This window comes from Protomyctophum parallelum (genome assembly GCF_964188405.1).
Source record: "Protomyctophum parallelum genome assembly, chromosome: 2".
In the NCBI taxonomy this organism is placed as follows: domain Eukaryota; kingdom Metazoa; phylum Chordata; class Actinopteri; order Myctophiformes; family Myctophidae; genus Protomyctophum; species Protomyctophum parallelum.
In genome coordinates this window covers 18416687-18434994 of record NC_139699.1, presented here as the reverse complement: position 1 = coordinate 18434994, position 18308 = coordinate 18416687, and the positions used below count along the sequence as shown (strand labels likewise).

The window sequence follows — 18308 nt, the reverse complement described above, 5'->3', positions numbered from 1 at the left end:
AAGGCAGGCAGGCCTGTGAAGGAAGGCAGGCCTGTGAAGGAAGGCAGGCAGGCCTGTGAAGGAAGGCAGGCCTGTGAAGGAAGGCAGGCAGGCCTGTGAAGGACGGCAGGCAGGTCTGTGAAGGAAGGCAGGCCTGTGAAGGAAGGCAGGCAGGCCTGTGAAGGAAGGCAGGCCTGTGAAGGAAGGCAGGCAGGCCTGTGAAGGAAGGCAGGCAGGCCTGTGAAGGCAGGCAGGCCTGTGAAGGCAGGCAGGCCTGTGAAGGCAGGCAGGCCTGTGAAGGAAGGCAGGCAGGCCTGTGAAGGCAGGCAGGCCTGCGTGCAATCTCTGCATGGCAACACAATTTATGTATGTCATGTGACATGATGACACTGTGTGCCTGTTGTTCCCACACAGACAAGAGGGGGGGGGGGGCTTGGTGTCTGTATGTGTGCCACACACAAACACATGTGTCAAAGTATAACGTGTGTGTGTGTGTGTGTGTGTGTGTGTGTGTGTGTGTGTGTGTGTGTGTGTGTGTGTGTGTGTGTGTGTGCGCGTGCAGTATTCAACGGTCTTACACATGGGAATCTTTGTCTGTATGAGTATTTGTCATCATTGTGGACTGTAAATGTCTTACAGTATTGAGACACACGGCAGCCTTTGACCTCTGTGGAGAAAAAACCCTTTATTGAAATAAAAACATCAAACATTTAGTAATCAATGTAATTGAATATTTGTGTTCAACATGAACACTATTTTTGATATTTGGGTTAAATTTGACAACTCCAGAGGCATTCCGATGTCAGATTCCTTCCCAGGGCTTTGTGAAAGAAGCCCGGCGGCTACCATTAGAGACTGACCCCCCCTCCCACCCCCCCCATCTCGCTAAAACAGATGCAAGTATTTTTTTTTCGTAGGAGGTTTGCAAAGTCCGCTGTTGGCAAAGCGCTTTGGGGGCAATATATGCCCGTAAGATGAAGTCACAAACATTGCAACTGTAGTCGACTCCCACTCGCCCCGGCAGGACAGACAAGGCTTTATGTGCACCAAGTGCCAGCTGGTACCACGGGTTCCTCAGCCTCCTCCTTAGTCGCCGTGCACTTCATTTGTTGCTGACTCTGAAACCAGAACCGGGACATGGAACTGAAATCGAAGAGCAAACCTGCGATTATCTTCCTCGGCTGCGTGCTTGCTGTCACCTTTTGTTGTAGTCTTTGTTCGGCTGAAAAACGTAAGTGTTGGAGCTTGTTGCTGGATTTGGGTTCAGGGTGTCGTCATCATCAGTAGGCGGTGCAATGAACTCATAATTTACACTTCGTCAGACGACAGTGTCACTCACCGACCACAACAGATTTTCAGATTTTAACTGCATAACGCAGAGCATGCTTTTTATTGAGAGTTTTACACTGCAATGTTTACTGTATATGCTTTCTCTTTGTGTGTGTGTGTGTGTGTGTGTGTGTGTGTGTGTGTGTGTGTGTGTGTGTGTGTGTGTGTGTGTGTGTGTGTGTGTGTGGCGGGGGGAGGCAGGGTGGGGGGATTTGGGGGAGTGAGAGAGAGAGAGAGAGAGGGATATTTTTTATCATGTACAAATGTGGCATTCCCAAACTTCCCAAAAATTTTCATCTCAGTATAATTCCCCTCAAGGCCCTAATTTCCATCCCGCTAGGCTTAGAGGCCTTTGTTTTGTTTGTTTGTTGTTGTTGTTGCTGCGTGGCGTGGCGTGGCGTGGCGTACCGCAACTAATTCTCTCACCGCTCTTATCCAGTTTGCACAGTCTCTCATGACGCCGTGTCGATACAAGAGAACAGCACTGTCGACCTCCTTGTCGCCAACATCGACTCCAGTCCTGACGTAACGCTCACCATCGTACAGAACCATGAGGATTTCTTCTACTTACAGGGAAACGAACTGATGGTTAGGAAAGGATTGGATTATGAGGTAATCCTCCTCTACTTTACATTGACCGTAACCCCTTTTAGACCGGAGGACGATTCTACAAATCCTGACAGTTTTCTGAAAGACCTATATAGGTCTTAAGTACCAGGTCTTATTACCTAACTTGAGTAAACTAAAGACCTGGAGGCGTGATCAATGCCATTTGGCTATTCTGAGTGGCCGAAGAGCATTGATCACGCCTCCAGGTCTTTAGTTTACTATAGGTAATAAGACCTGGTACTTAAGACACGCAAAATACAGCCCATATATAGTTTCTAGTAGGTTCTCAAACTTTGTCATGTCAAGGAACCCCAATTTCACAATCTGAAAATATGTTAAAAACTCTGAAAGAAAATATATTCAAAGATTTGTGCCACATTTACACGATATTTTTCAATAGCTAAAGTATAACATAATGCTTTAAAGCACCAAAAAGGGTTACCGCCCTGAATGGGTTCGTACCACTATGTAACTTTCCTCTGAACCCGGTTTCCGTGCTGAAATCTTGCTCGCTCAGGGGATAAATGTAATCTTGACCAGCAGGTCAAAAGTCTTGTCACATCCTGTGTCTAGGTTTCAAAGGTCATGACCTTTGACACCACCTAAATGTCTCAATGGAAGAGCAGAGAGACACTATACAACCACCCCAAATTGTATATAAGTTATATTGTATTAAAATACTCTACATACAGATTGGACACATTTACATTTTATTAATTAAAAAAGAATACATAGTGAGGCTTTATTGTGAACCAATATTAATATATCCATGTTTACAATAACAATTATTCGTACATGTATGTGAACATGATTAGTTTAAAAGTTAATTCATTTGTTTTAGTATATCCTATCTTAACATTGTTAAAGGGCCACTTCACCCCTTTTGCAACCAGATCCTATTTTAATGATGTTTGGGAGACAAGAAACACTTTCCTGTGGGTTCTATGTGGTTATTATGTGTTTTTACAACTTTTTACAATAGTATTTCAAAGTGTCCATGGGCTCCATGATGTCATGGACACTGCATGGGCTCACTTCCTTCCTGGACTACAATTCCCATAATGCTTTGGTCCACTCCTTCTCCTTGTGGATAGGGGGTGACTGTCTTACTGAGACAACATGTAGTCCAGGAAATAAGTGAGCCCAGTGTCCATGACATCATGGAGCCCATGGACTCTTTGAAATACTGAAATATCTAAAAACACATATTACCCACATAAAAAACCCAGGAAAGTGTTTCTTGTCTCCCAAACATCATTAAAATAAGATCTGGTTGCAAAAGGAGTGAATTAAGTGGCCCTTATTTGACATTATGGATGCTTAAAGCAGCACTTTACCCATGTTCATATATACTTGGTCCTCACTAGATGTTCATTATAAGATGGCCATTTCTGTCTACTAGCTCTACTACATACCTGGAGTCATTTCAAACAAGATTTCAAAGTATAATCAAGAAGACGATTCTACCAATGCCTTCTAAATCCTGACAGTTTTCTGGGAAAAAAACTGTTTCTATGTCAGTGATTCTCAAAGTTTATCATGCCCAGGACCCGCAAAATTATATGTATTTGGCCGCTGACCCCCATCTGAAAATATGTTGTTCCAGGGAACCCGGCCAAAGAAGCAAAGATTTGAGTTAAAAACGTCATTTTCACGATTTTTCAAAAATAGCAGACCTACAAGGTCATAACGCGGCACTTGGTGCCGCACTATGAGCTCGTAGATCTGCTATTTTTCAATAGCTAAAGTATAGCATAATGCTTAAAACACCAAAAGGGGTTCCCGCCCAGAATGTGTTAGAATCTATGCAAGAACAATGGTGTCTATTTTAGTGCTCTTTTCCAGGAAGAGAAAAGCATTAGCTTCTAAATTCTAATAGATTGGAATCCCCACAGATGATGTCATTAGTAGGCAGGTTTCTGAACTGTCCACAGCCCTCCTCTGAGACGCAGAGTGGTATAGCAGAAGGAAATGGTACCATTTTTTGTAAATAACATTAGTGAGGATCAATTATAGTTATGATGTCATAAAGTTGAAAATAGCTGAATAGCATTGCTGATACAGTAAATTGTGTGTGTGTATGTGTTTTCAGTTATTACCCAGTGCAGATGCTGTTGTGGTACAAGTTGAATGCAGCAGAACAGACTCCATATCTGTAAGTATAGAGTGATCACATAAATCATAATATGCTAATGTATGGGGTTCTCAAACCTATTAAGTTCAAGGATCAACAGTTTAGTACAGTATGCGTAACGGCCTTTTTGGACACCCATAATGTTGAGACGAAAGGGTTACACACCTTTAGGGTCTATTATCAATCCTTTAGCTTTTGGGAAATGTAGACTGTTAATATCTATGATAACATCACAATTTAAAGCTGTTATAAACAATAATATGTCAAAATTTGAATGGACTTTTTTTTTACAGCCAGCCAGAACACTCTCTGTGACACATCTAGGCGCCACAATCTGCATTCAAAGATTTTCATAGAAGCTTTGTCATTGGTCGATTTGCCTGTCTACTTCCTGATTGGTTAGTCATTGCGACCAGGTTTTTTTTTTCGACCAATGACAAAGCTTCTAGGAATGTCTTTGAACGCAGATTGTGGCCCCTAGATGTGACTAATATTTGTTGGGAGCGTTCTAAAAAAAAGAAAAAAAGGTCATTTCAAATTTGACATAACTAGGCTATAGCAACTATCCAATTTATTTCATGAATATTATTATTATTATTATTATTATTATTATTATTATTATTTTATAAATAAAAATTGTCCCTGAAGTCTCCATGCTCATGTATAGCACTATTATTCATGTCATGTGCAGTGATTCATTATTTCGCTGTGTTTAAGGTAAATGTGTCGGTGGAGGTTTTTGTGGAAAATGTCAACGATAACCCTCCGAACTTTGCACAGAACCACTATGTCCTGGACGTCAATGAGGTGAGACACTTTAAAATGACTTTTCATAAAACCCCTTTTCATCTATACAACCACTTGCAGTTGAAATACCAATGTATGCTGATCATGGATTTCTCTCTCATGTAGCTTACTCCAATCAATACCAGCGTTGGACTGATAGAAGCTACAGATATTGATTCAGATATACTGTATTACCGCTTAGAATCTGCAATGGTAAGACTATACAGTACACAGTATGTATATTACAGCGGTGCCCAAAAGGTAGATCGTGATCTACCAGTAGATCACAAAGGCTGTGCATGGTAGATCACATGACATTCCCCTAAAAATATATAGAATAAAAAAATATATTAAAAGAAAATGCCACTTGAATTAAGTTGACTTGATTGATTGACATCACAAAGGGCCTGTCAGCTGCCTCAAACCCACAATGCTATATATACTTTGTTTTCAAAAGTGACAAGTTACAAGAAAAGAAAACCCTTCTAATTCCATTCTGTAGATCTGCTATTTTCAAATGGCCGAAATGTATATAGGGTTGAAGTGGTCAATGTATGTTTTCTAATCAAAAATAAAATCTCCAAAGTAACTATTAGCTAAAGATTCAGTGAATGACTAAGTGATGCCAGAACACACAAAAAAAAGTTAATGACATTTTAATAAATGTGATGAAATAATAATTGACCTTAAACCTGCTAAAAGCAATATTATGTCAAAATTGTAATGATTTTGGGGGCACGGTGGCACAGTCGGTAGTGCTGTCGCCTCACAGCTAGAAGGTCCTGGGTTTGATTCCCGCTCGGGACGCTGTGGGCGACTGGGCGCTGGCGGCGTGTTTCCTCCTCCACGTCATCAGTGCCCATACTCGAAGGCGGGGTTGGCGAAAGGGCCTTTCTGTGTGGAGTTTGCATGTTCTCCCCGTGTCCCCTAGGGTAGGTAGTAGGTACCCTCACAAAAAACATGCAGTAATCCTGGTCACTAAACTGCCTCCCCCTGGCCAGCAGGGGCGCCTGATGGAGGAGAAAGGAACTGGTTGGAATAACGTGTTCCTTCCACGGGCTACGTCCAACCAGGGAAACTCCCCCCTGTCAGGTGTAAAGGAGCAACTTGGACACTCAGGCATGAAGGAAGCATGAGTTCAAGTCCGTTGCTCTCCCCTTGTCCCCCATATATGGGGACTAGGTTGGTGGAGGGTGTGTAGAGCCCAGGATCACATTAGATGATTGACACAGGGGTGAAAAATGGGTTACAAAATTGTGTGATAAAAAATATATATATATTAAAAAAAGAAATTAATGATTTTTTAGTTGTGACTGTGACACATCTAGGGGCAACAATCTGCATTCAACGATGTTCCTAGAAGCTTTGTCGCATTGGCCAAAAAAAAAACGGTCGAAATGACCTGAAAGTAGACAGGCAAATCGACCATAAAAAATTATGATGATTTATTTTTATATATATATATATATATATACGTGGTGCCAAAGTTTGTGTTATTGCGAATGCATTGGGCGTTTAAGTTAAATAACTCAGAAACTATAAAACATTTCAAAGTAAAAAGTGTGTCTCAACAGTCAACTGAATTATAAAAAGTGTGAATGGAGTTTCTATAGGTGAAAGTTTTGCGTGGGCACACAAAGTGTTTTAACAGTATGAGAGTATATACAGTAACAGGGTTTATACATTGTTTTGTCACCAGGAGAAGTATTTCCGCTTGGAGAGCGTCAACGTTCCAAAGATTCTCATGGCAAACACATTGGAATACGACGTCATACAGAAGATCTCTCTTGTTCTGCATGTACAGGTACAACCAAACGCTGAGCATTATCATGAATAATTATGACTATTAATTAGTACACAGCAGTGTTGTTTTTTACAGCAAATTTCAATTTTAGTTTTAGTCATAGTCTTTTGAATAAAAGTAGTTTTTCACATTTTTGTCACCTGGAATGTTCTAGTGTTAGTCCAGTTTTAGTAAACTAAATATCATAAGATTTTAGTTGACTAAATCTACAGTTGATTTAGTCGACTAAAATGTGTGACAGGCCTGTGTAATGTCAGATTTTACACTTTGTTTGCATGCTGAAAATAGCCAACGTGTCGCGCTGCGACGCATTGTGAGCTTGTAGATCTGCTATTTTCAGCATGCAACCTAGCATAAAACTGTTTCTCTTGTCCATTAGTCCCTTCCTAACATTTTAGTCTAGTTTTTTTGGTCGACGAAATTGTCAATATATTTAGTCATAGTTTTAGTCATCATAGATTCGTTTTTATTTCGTTTCTATTTAGTCAGTGAAAAAGGGTAGTCAACTAACATTTTTAGTCTTAGTTTTAGTCGACGAAAACGACACTGGTACACAGTGGTACACATTTACACAGGAGGATGATGTAATAATGTTGTCTCCCTATATATACGTTCCAGGACACATTCGACAGCTCTTTGACCAAGGAGCCCTTCTTCACGGCCGTGGCCACCATCACGGTGAACGTGAAGGACATGGACAACCGGCCTCCGTGGTTCCAGCCGTGCACCAGGGCCACCCTCGGCATCGCCAAGCTATGTGTGAGCACCAACTACAAGGGCAGAGTCAACCTGACTGAGAAAGAGGTGAGGCATCATCATCATCAGTGATGTTGTTTTTGGCAGCACATTTCTATTACAAGTAAGACGCGCAAACGCGGGAAGCGAACGCAGCTCGTAAATGGCAATAACAATTAGAATAAATTACATACTTTTTTAAGGTTTTCTTTTTAAACTTCACTTTTTTGTGTTTTTTTAAGATTTTATTTTTAAGTTAAGTTTTTTTAAGTTTAAGTGTTTTTAAAGTTTTTTTTGAAGTTAAGTTTTTTTGTGTTTTTTTAAGTTTTTAAGATTTTATTTTGAAGTTAAGTTTTTTGAAGTTAAGTGTTTTTAAAGTTTTTTTGAAGTTAAGTTTTTTCATTTTAAGTTAAGTTTTTTTTTTAAGTTAAGTTGTGTGTGTGTGTGTGTGTGTGTGTGTGAGTGTGTGCTGTGTGTGTTTTGTGTGATACAGCTGCGCCCTCTGGTGGCGGGCGGGTGGTGTAACAGCGGGACACACACACACACACACACAGACATTCAGCCCTTGCTGTCATAGTTAGTGCTCACTGCGTTCGCAATCACTGCGTTCGCAATTAGTTTTAGTCATAGTCTCTTGAATAGGCTATAGTTTTCATTTAGTTTTAGTCACATTTTTAGTCACCCGGAATGTTTTTACGGTTGACATTTAAAATGTGTTTTGGTGCGCCATGATGCTGTCGTAATGGCTGTTTTTACACTTGCTGAAAAGAGCTGATCTACAAGCTCGCAACGCATCGCAAGCTTGTAAATCAGCTATTTTCAGCATGCAACCAATTGTAAAATTACTCATACTCAATCTCTTGTCCACTAGTCCCTTCCTAACATTTTAGTCTAGTTTATATTTTGTTGACGAAATTGTCAATATATATAGTCTTAGTTTTAGTCATCATAGCTTAGTTTTTATTTTGTTTTTGTCAGTGGAAAAAGGTAGTTGACGAACATTTTTCGTCTTAGTTTTAGTTGACAAAATCAACACTGGTCATCGTAATAACATCCTCCTTCTATTGTCCATTGTCGCATCGCTGAGTAACGTCTACTCACGTTGCATAATTGTACATTTACCAGAGCGGTGCCCGTTGGGCACTGGCCTCCTTGGAGTTGGAACGATGCAAGTTGGAAATGGATGGCCCAGCCTGCAGTTATTATGTCTGTGTCCCTTTTATGTATATACTGTATGTTACGGACTGTTCTGAAGTCTAGGGGTTTACTGCCCGTAACATGTATGAAAGAAAAACACCGTTCATAAAAGAGTATCTGTTTTAATACTCAGCAAATAAATGACAATACAAAGTGGCTCAAGTGCATAACGAACTAGAAAAAGTGCCCTTCCGGGCACAGGTCTCCACCAGGTTATCCACAGATCCGTGCAGTTAGAGGTAAAAACACTTTTCGGCCAGTTATAGCGCCACCTTGAGGCTGAGTTGAAATTGTTCATGTGGCATTTCGTCCTCGGCCTAGTGGGAATGTGGGTGCACAATTTCACGGAAATCACGCCATGTGTTCATGATTTGCAGCATTTTGTTTGAAACTGAGCACTCCTGTGAACTTTGGAAGCCAATGTTAACCAATCAGGATGGAGTCTGATAAATCTGAAAGAGCCGTTTCGTTGAATGGCTCTAGAGAGACTGTGTACCAATTTGCGTGATGTTTGGACAAAATCTGTAGGTGTACTGTGCAAAAACTTGTTTTGCACAAAGCGGCCTCCTGGTGGCGCTATAACAGGCCGTTCTGGAAAGTTTGGGGCAGAGGTTCATGGTTGGCATCCAGGGAGTGTGTGTGCAAAATATGGCATCGAAAAACTTGTTTTGCACAAAGCGGCCTCCTGGTGGCGCTATAACAGGCCGTTCTGGAAAGTTTGGGGCAGAGGTTCATGGTTGGCATCCAGGGAGTGTGTGTGCAAAATATGGCATCGACCGGGTTAACGGTGGCCGAGATTAGCTGTTCACGGACACACGGACACACACGCGGACGGACGGAGTGCAAAACATACTCTCCCCACATGCCTTCGGCCTGGTGGAGACAATGACTGAACAGAACGGCTCTGGATGAACACTTACATGACAGAATGGTCATGTAAGTGTTCAAGCAAAAGGGACCCACCAAGGGACCTCACCCCAAAACCCTAACGAACAGGGGCACAACTACAACTGAAAACACAAAACTAACACTCCTTCCCGAAGGGAGTGAAATTAAAGGCAAAACAACACTTAACTGACATGACGAAACAAACATAAGTAGGCGGCTGGAGGAAAGGCCAACGCTAAGCAGTGTTTCCTCTTCAGAGTTCAGGCAGAGACTGAGCTTTATAGTCCAGGTAGCCACGCCTGACGCCACAGGACCAATAGGGGCTGATCAGGCTCCAAGCCAGGCCCTCCTCAGGACGGCAACACATTAGGGACACGTCACTCAGCATCTGCAGGGGACACAAGCAACAGACAGTACCAGGCAATAATAGGCGTCCCTATAACCTGTACAGCTAAACAAGCATACTAATAAATATAGATATATATATGTAGCATTAGCTCTATATAAATGTATCACTATAGCACTAATCAAACATAACAACAAAAACAGCCAACGGCTGTTACACCCATACGTGTGAGTTATTTGTCAGGCATTCCCAAATATGGTATAGTCTATATAATCTACAGCTGATTTAGTCGAACAAAATGTATTTTGGCGGGCCTGGACTGTTTTTTTTTCACTTGCTGAAAATAGCCGATCTACAAACTCACAACGTGTCACGCTGCAACACGTTGTGAGCTTGTAGATCGGCTATTTTCAGCATGCAACCAAGTGTAAAATGACTTATACTGGAGTCCCTTCCTCACATTTTAGTCTAGTTTTTATTTGTTGACGAAATTGCCAGTATATTTAGTCATAGTTTTAGTCATCATAGCTTAGTTTTCATTTAGTTTCCATTTAGTTTTCCTCAGTGAAAAAAGGTAGTAGACGAATATCTTTTGTCTTAGTTTTAGTCGGCGAAATCAACACTGCTGCACTCCCTGTGGTGGTGTGGAAGGCGTGTGTCAAATTTGAAGTTGTGGGGCGAACGGTTCTCAAGTTACAAGGATTACAGAGGTACACACACAAGTACAGAGATGTGGTGCATTTATAGATATATAGATGATGGCATTTTGAGAAAATGTGGTTGGCAATGAAATCGAATCAGGGCCAGAAATAACTTATTAACAGTAATTAATCACACCCATCCTCAACCTCGCATCAGAGGAGAAGAATGCATGTTGTTTATATATTATTGGATTATTTAACTAATGCTCTTTTCCCCACAGGATGGGCCTTTAGCATTGGATCCTGGCCCTGTGTTTGCCAGGGATGGAGACAAGAACAGGAGTGAGCAGATCAGCTACAAAATACTCAGAGGTATGGTGTGTGTGTGTGTGCGTGCGTGCGTGCGTGCGTGCGTGCGTGCGTGCGTGCGTGCGTGCGTGTCTGTATTTTCCGTAGTAATATGTATGTATCTGTTTGTCTGACTGTGTTTTCTGCCCAAATATGGTTAAGAGATAAGACTGACATCATAGTAGTGCAGTCGAATCCACTTGCTGTTGCAGCATCATATAATTGAATTATTAATAATAATAATGGCCCAGGCCGTAGCGTAACGGTCTGGGCACCGGACTGGTAATCCAGTCGCAGTGTGCCGCGGGTTCGACTCCCGGACCCGACACGGCCTTTACTGCATGTCATCCCCCCATCTCTCTCCCGTTTCCTGTCAGCCTACTGTCTGTCCCTTCAAAAATCAATAAAAGGCGTAAGCAGCAAAAAAATATCTTTAAAAAAATAAAAAAAATAATAATGTCTTCCCCAAATATGGCTCCAGCCTGGAATAACATTCACCATCCTTCACCATTGACCGGCGCTGACCACCAAATTCATTTCAGCTCATTCTCGACTGCAAATGGATGGTTGTGCAAAATGTGAAGGCATTCCTGAGATATTGTGTTCACAATGTTGGGATGTATGTACTGTATACGGACAGGCCTACAGTATAAGTTAGTACAGACAAGCCTCCGGTTGGAGCTTTCGCCAGAAAATATTTTGTGACAGACGTGAATTAGTCCTTCGCGCAGTCCCTCTAAGCGAAGAGACAGGTCAAGTCATTAAAAATGATTTGTAATACTTATTATTATTATTATTAATAATAATAATAATATTGTTTAGGCTCCATGTCTATGGGTTTAAAAAAAAAGTCTCTACTTATTTGACAAGCTTATATATTGTAGAAGAAAAGGAGGCACTGGAGCAACTGGACAGTTTAGGCCCTTATTTTATTAACAGGGTGCAAGTAGTAAAGCGACACCATTTCGATGTTCAGTTACATCTTCGTCAGGTCATGATATATTATATTGTATTAACAAGATTTATTTTGTTGGTTTGTTTGTTTTTTACCAGGAAATGAGGGCAGTATATTCCAGATTGACGAGGAGACAGGAAACATCACCATGGCTAAAGCTGCTGATATTGTTGGTCCAATAACCCTCACTGTTCTGGTACCAATCTAGTCTAGTCCTTTATATTGTTCTTGATTTCGTCGACTAAAACTATGACGAATGTTTTTCGTCAACTACCTTGTTTTACTGACGAAAACTAAATGGAAACTAAATGAAAACTAAGCTATGATGACTAAAACTAAGACTAAATATATTGACAATTTTGTTAACAAAATTAAAAACTAGATTAAAATGTTAGGAAAGGACTAGTGGACAAGAGATCTAGTAGTAAAAGACACAAGTCATTTTACACTTGGGTGCATGCTGAAAATAGCCGATCTACAAGCTCGCAACGTGTAACGTAGCTTGTAGATTGGCTATTTTCAGCAAGCGTAAAATCAACCAATGCATTTTTGTCGACAATTTGTCGGATGACTAGAATATGGAGATATGACTAAATTCAATTTTATTCAAAAGACTATGACTAAACTAAAATCAAAATTTGCTGCCAAAATCAACACTGTTCTGCACAGATTCCAAGTCATTTGCTAAGCTCTGCAAGAGGCTATAGCTGTCTATGACACAGTGTTGATTTATAAAACACCGAGTGCCACGCTACGAGCTTGTAGATCTGCTATTTTTGAAAAATCGTGAAAATGTGGTGCAAATCTTGTGAACATTTATATTTTCAGATGAGGGTCGGCGGCCAATTACATATATTATTGGGGGTCCTTGACGTGAAAACACTGACATAGAAACATAGGGTTTTTCATAAAATTGTCAGGATTTAGAAGACATTTGTAGAATCGTCCTCAGGGTCTAAATGGGTTAAGGATTGCACGCATGAATATTCATCATTGACATCTTGGGCCGTCTCTCTGACACACCGTTTTCCTGCTTGGATGTCATGGTTCCATTCCAGGCCTCACAGGTGACCAACAGGGACCAGTTTGCTGTGACCCAGGTGACCATAGAGGTGATGAGGAAGAGCCGGAACCCTCCGCGCTTCGAGAAGGAGCGCTACGAGGGATACATCTACAGCAACTCTGTCCCCGAGAGCATGATCCTCAGAGACAGGGCTTCCAACAGGCCCTTCAGAGTCCGGGCCAGGGACGAGGACTTTGCCAGTGTGAGTGACGACGTCCCTTTCAGTTTTATTTGAAATAAAAGCAGTGGTGGAAAAAGTACTCAAATGTTTTACATAAGTAGAAGTATAAATACTGTCACAATAATATAATAATAATATCGCGACGCATTGTTAGCTTGTAGATCGGCTATTTTCAATTGGCCAAAATAGGGCTGGAGTGGTTAATGGATGTTTTCTAATCAAAATTACAATCTCCAAAGTAACTAAAGTTTTCAAATAAATGTAGTGGAATAAAAGTACAATATTTGGATCCAAAATGTAGTGAAGTAGAAGTGAAAGTATTGGAAATACTCAAGTAAAGTACAAATTCCTCAAAATTGTACTTATGTACAGTACTTAAGTAAATGTACTTTCCACCACTGAATAAAAGCCTATAACGGCTACTTTGAATAAATGGCATTCGATTGTACAATCTGTACAATCAAATTGATTTACATTAAATAGCCACACAAAATGCGAGGAATGTTTAATCCTTACTTCTTTTAAATTAGTTTCTTCGTCAGACGCTTTGATCAGTTTGCGGTCGTGCACCAGGGTGTGAATCCAGATGTTTTCATCTGTTTCTTTGTGGGTGCGGGACCAGGGTGTGAATCCAGATGTTCTGATCAGTTCATTTCTTTGTGGTTGTGGGACCATGCAGGGTGTGAGTCCAGATGTTTTGATCTGTTTCTTTGTGGGTGAGGGACCAGGGTGTGAATCCAGATGTTTTGATCTGTTTCTTTGTGGGTGCGGGACCAGGGTGTGAATCCAGATGTTCTGATCAGTTAATTTCTTTGTGGTTGCGGGACCATGCAGGGTGTGAATCCAGATGTTCTGATCAGTTAATTTCTTTGTGGTTGCGGGACCAGGGTGTGAATCCAGATGTGAAGTACGAGGTGCAGTACAGCAGCTACGTCAACGTGACATCAGAGGGCTTCATCATTCTGAAGAGAGTTGTGAAGACAGAGTCCTTTGCACTTCAGGTAGTACAACAATCAGTGTTGATTTCGTTGACTAAAACTAAGACGAAAAATATTGGTCGACTACCTTTTTTCACTGAGGAACACTAAATGGAAACTAAATGAAAACTAAGCTACGATGACTAAAACTAAGATTAAATATACTGACAATTTCTTCAACAAATAAAAACTAGACTAAAATGTGAAGGGAGTAAGGGACAAGTGGACAAGAGATCCAGTATAAGTCATTTTACAATTAGTTGCATGTTGAAAATAGCCGATCTACAAGCTCACAAGTGAGCTTGTAGATCCACTATTTTCAGCAAGTGAAAAAAACAGTCATTACGACGGCATCAATGCCCGCCAAAATACATTTTGTTGGGCTGACTAAATCAGCTGTATATTTAATCTACTAAAACTAGACTAACACTAAAACATTCCAGGTGACTAAAATATGACTAAAACTAAATGAAGTTTCATTCCAAAGACTATGACTAAAACTAAAATAGCCAATAGCTGCCAAAATGTAGAGAGACACTTGTCGTCCAATGATCCCTGCGTGTGTGACAAATCATATGACTTTGACTTTGACGTTGCCTCCAATGAGTTGGTCGGTGTGAGCTTGCCACCATTGGTGTGTGTGAATGTGGGAAGTGAGGACGCTGGCGTCGACTGTTTCGCCGCTTCACCTCCCAATGTATGAATGAATGAACCATTGTAAAGCGCTTTGAGCACTTGGAAAAGTGCTATTAAAATGCAATTCATTCATTGTCTTTACATGTGCATGCAGCTCAGAGCAGTGGATGCCTCTACGGGAGAGTTTGGTACATCGGCGCTTTCCGTTCAAGTTATACCAGGTAAGACACCCTGCTTGGTGTGGAACACTAAGACAGTATACATAATTATGAGGTGAGAAACCCTAGAGGGGCTTATAGGAGCTAACCTCCTCCATTTACATACACTTTGATTTATTTATTTTTTGTTTGGCAGCGGTGGCCGTCCCCTCGGAGTCGGGGGGCGGGTACCGTGCAGGTGACATGGCGCTCCTTGGCCTGGTCATGGCTGCTCTGCTGGTCCTCTGCCTCATCGTGATTGGTTTCCTGGTTTCCCGCTTGAGGAAGGGGACCGCTAATCTGAACAAACTGTCAGAGGTGAGAATCATTCAATGAGTTTTTTTTATTATTATAGGCCACATGTTTTCTTACTTCTTTAATATATATATATTTTTTTTTGTAATGTTTTTTTTGTGGCTTTCGCCTTTATTTTATATTTTTTATGGAGGGACAGACAGTAAGTAGGCTGACAGGAAATGGGGAGAGATGGGGGGAAGACATGCAGTGAAAGCCGTCGGGATCGGGAGTCGAACCCGCGGCACACTGCCAGACTGGATTACCAGCCAAGGTGCCTGGACCGCTGAGCCACGGCCCAGGCAAAAATATATATTTACTTTAATTTCATAATGTTCAGTGGTCCATTTGGAGTCATATCTCATCAATGTCAGGCGACTGACAACATGGATGACTGACATCACAAGTTGGAGCCATGCTGTTCCTGCATGATTGATTGATTGATTCTTTATTGCAGACTCAGGGGAATCCATATCACAGTACAGTACAACATGAGATCCACATGATATATTTTTTAACCTAACTTTATTTTTAGTGCCTGTGATGTGTTTTGAAGTTTAAGAGTAAAAGCCCAATTCAGGTACACAGGCAACACATCGTTTGAAAGACCCTATTGACCCTATTGGCCCCTATTCTGTCCGACCGCCTGGAATACATTTCCGCTACAGCTCAGGACAGCAGTGTTGTTTTTGGCAGCTAACCAACCTAACATTTTAGTCTAGTTTTTATTTGTAGACGAAATTGTCAATATACTGGATTGTATTTAGTCTTAGCTTTAGTCATCATAGCTTAGTTTTCATGTAGTTTCCATTTAGTTTTTATCAGTGAAAAAAGGTAGTCGACGGACATTTTTTGTTTTAGTGTTAGTCGTCAAAATCAACACTGCAGGACAGGCTCCCTCTGTAGACATTTTTAAAGCACAGCTCAAGACTCACCTTTTCACCATTGTTTTTAATTTAGTGTTCTTATTCAGGTACTCACCGGTTTTATGCTCTATGATGCTATTGTTTTATTGTCCTATTGCACTGCTTGATTTGCTGCCGGTTTTATGCCCTTTGCCTTGACGTTATTCTGTTTTTGTTTGTTTTTTAATTCTATACATGTCTGTGTCCCTTAATACACAATTTGTCAGGCATGCCCAAATATGTAGTCTATGCTGACGTCAGAATGATGTCAGAACAGACCAGCTCCATATATGGAGCCTGGGCAGGGGCCCTGTCCAGAGCCAGGGCAAAGGCCTTTTGTGGCGGTTCTGGACAACCGTGTGTCCGACCGACCGGCCCTGCACTGCCTGTGGGGGTGTGGAACGTGTGTGTTGAATTTGAACTTGGTGAATTTATAGTTAAGCTGATACCAGTGCTGTGATAGACAAAATACTGACTGAATCTATGATAAAGACGTGGTGCTCCTGTCCTGAGTAGCTTTGATGAATATTTATCAGTTGAAATTCACAGAAGGGCTCTGTGTTAAAACGGAACAAATGAACCGTGCTAACGCTTGGACTCCACCATGGCATCTGTAGCAACATTGAACAATGCCTCAATATCCACCATGCTTCATTAACTTGTGTATTAATGACAGCCCTCCCCCTCCCAGTGTTTGGGCCCTTGCCTGCGGGCCACCCAGAACGGAGGCGGGCCAAAGGACTCCGTGGAGTACACCAACGATGGCTTCCAGACCGAAGGAGACCAGAGCCGGGGCGGAGGAGGAGGGGGCAAGCGTTGGGGCGGCCTCGTGCCCAGACGGAGCACCCTCCCCCTGGGCCGAAGCCGGGGGGTGATCCCCCTCGAGCGAAAGAAGCGCCACTGCTCAACGTGTGGCGTGTACACGAATCACGTGGCCAAGGGCGTCCGGGGAGCAGGAGGAGGAACGGAGACAGGCGAATACGTAAAGAGCCGGCAGAGGAAGGAGGGTCAGAAGACGGTGTCGTTCAAAGAGGTCGAGGACTCGTCGGAAATCGAAGTGGAGATTATTCCATACACCGTGGGCCAGGTACAAGATGACACGGAGGAGGAGGCCCCCAACGGCGAGGTGGAGATGGACGGGGTGGTCAGAGACCCGGCCGCGCCTCGGCCGGAGGGCGACGACGACACAGCAGAGTCCGTCGAGGACCAGGGTAGTGGCGGTGACGTTGACTCGGAACAAAAGGAGGAAAGCAAGGAGGCGGCTGGCTAAACCCAGAGCCATAGAGTATAGACAGAGTTGCGACATTGAGGGTGGGGGGGGGCAGAAAACAGCCCGGTCACGTGGTTCATGTGTACTCGCACGAGCCTCATAGTCTCCAATTCATTGCGTAAACTTCTGGTGTCCCTATTCGCCAATTGTCTAGGTAGAAGAGCCGCCATTGGACTGGCCCCGTGAAGTGAACGGAGTTGTCGTAACTCTGTCTTACTCTATGGCTCTGGCTAAACCCCAGTTTATACTTCGTTGCACGACAGCATCACAGACCGAAGAATAGCCAATCTACAAGCTCACAACACGCCGCAAATGTGACACATTGTGAGTTTATAGATCAGTTATTTTCAGTCCACCACGCTGTCATATGATGGAGCATAAATTAGGCACAAGCGGTGCAACTGCTCAATTCATCACTCCACAGATGACATGGACACAAACATTCACAAAACTGAGAGAAATGCTGTTTCCTTTTAAGTTTTTTTTCCCCATTTTTCTCGTTGATTTTTAAGTAGAGATCTCTGGATAAACATTTCTGGTTATGTGCGTCAAGAAGAGATTCAAGGACGCAAGGAGTATTTATTTTCTACTGGGAATATCCACCGTGTTAGCATAATTGATTATAATACCATAACTACCTGTACAGTGTACAAACAAAAATGCTTTTCATTTGAAAGCAACTTGAATCAACATGAGGGCAAGGACAAAAATAAAAGAACATGGTTTATATCAGTGCTCATGCTCAATAAATCTTTAGGCCACCATAGCACTTCCGGTAGAAATGTCACAATGCACTACAGACATTTTGAACAAGCTTTACTAAAACACAATAGAATATTATTGCCACAGCAAAATATTTGACCCAAAAGAAATCGATTTACTGAATACTAAATGAAGGGACTTTTCTGTGAATTGTATTTTGAGAATGTTGTGTAAAATAACAATTTTATGATATAAAAAAAAACAAAATATATTGTTAATATATAGTTGACATTTTGTACTTTTGAAGGAATAATAAAGTTTGAAAGATTTGT

General features: G+C 41.8%; 1 protein-coding gene across 3 annotated transcripts; it reads left to right on the top strand.

The window, feature by feature from the left end:
• The first annotated feature begins 1043 nt into the window (after positions 1–1043).
• cdhr5a (cadherin-related family member 5a) lies at positions 1044–18305 on the top strand. Of its 3 annotated transcripts, none has more exons than XM_083760023.1 (14): positions 1044–1210; positions 1748–1920; positions 4010–4072; positions 4769–4858; positions 4964–5050; positions 6537–6641; positions 7260–7445; positions 10730–10820; positions 11850–11920; positions 12810–13016; positions 13883–13996; positions 14763–14829; positions 14963–15123; positions 16681–18305. In XM_083760023.1, exons 1-14 carry the CDS (start codon positions 1117–1119, stop codon positions 17272–17274), a joined length of 2103 nt encoding a protein of 700 aa, XP_083616149.1. In that variant the 5' UTR covers positions 1044–1116; the 3' UTR covers positions 17275–18305. The 3 variants fall into 3 exon arrangements, with proteins under 3 accessions (XP_083616149.1, XP_083616147.1, XP_083616148.1); XM_083760021.1 differs by having other exon boundaries at positions 1045–1210; positions 11850–11947; XM_083760022.1 differs by having other exon boundaries at positions 1047–1210; positions 11850–11947; positions 16696–18305.
• The last annotated feature ends 3 nt before the right edge of the window (positions 18306–18308 follow it).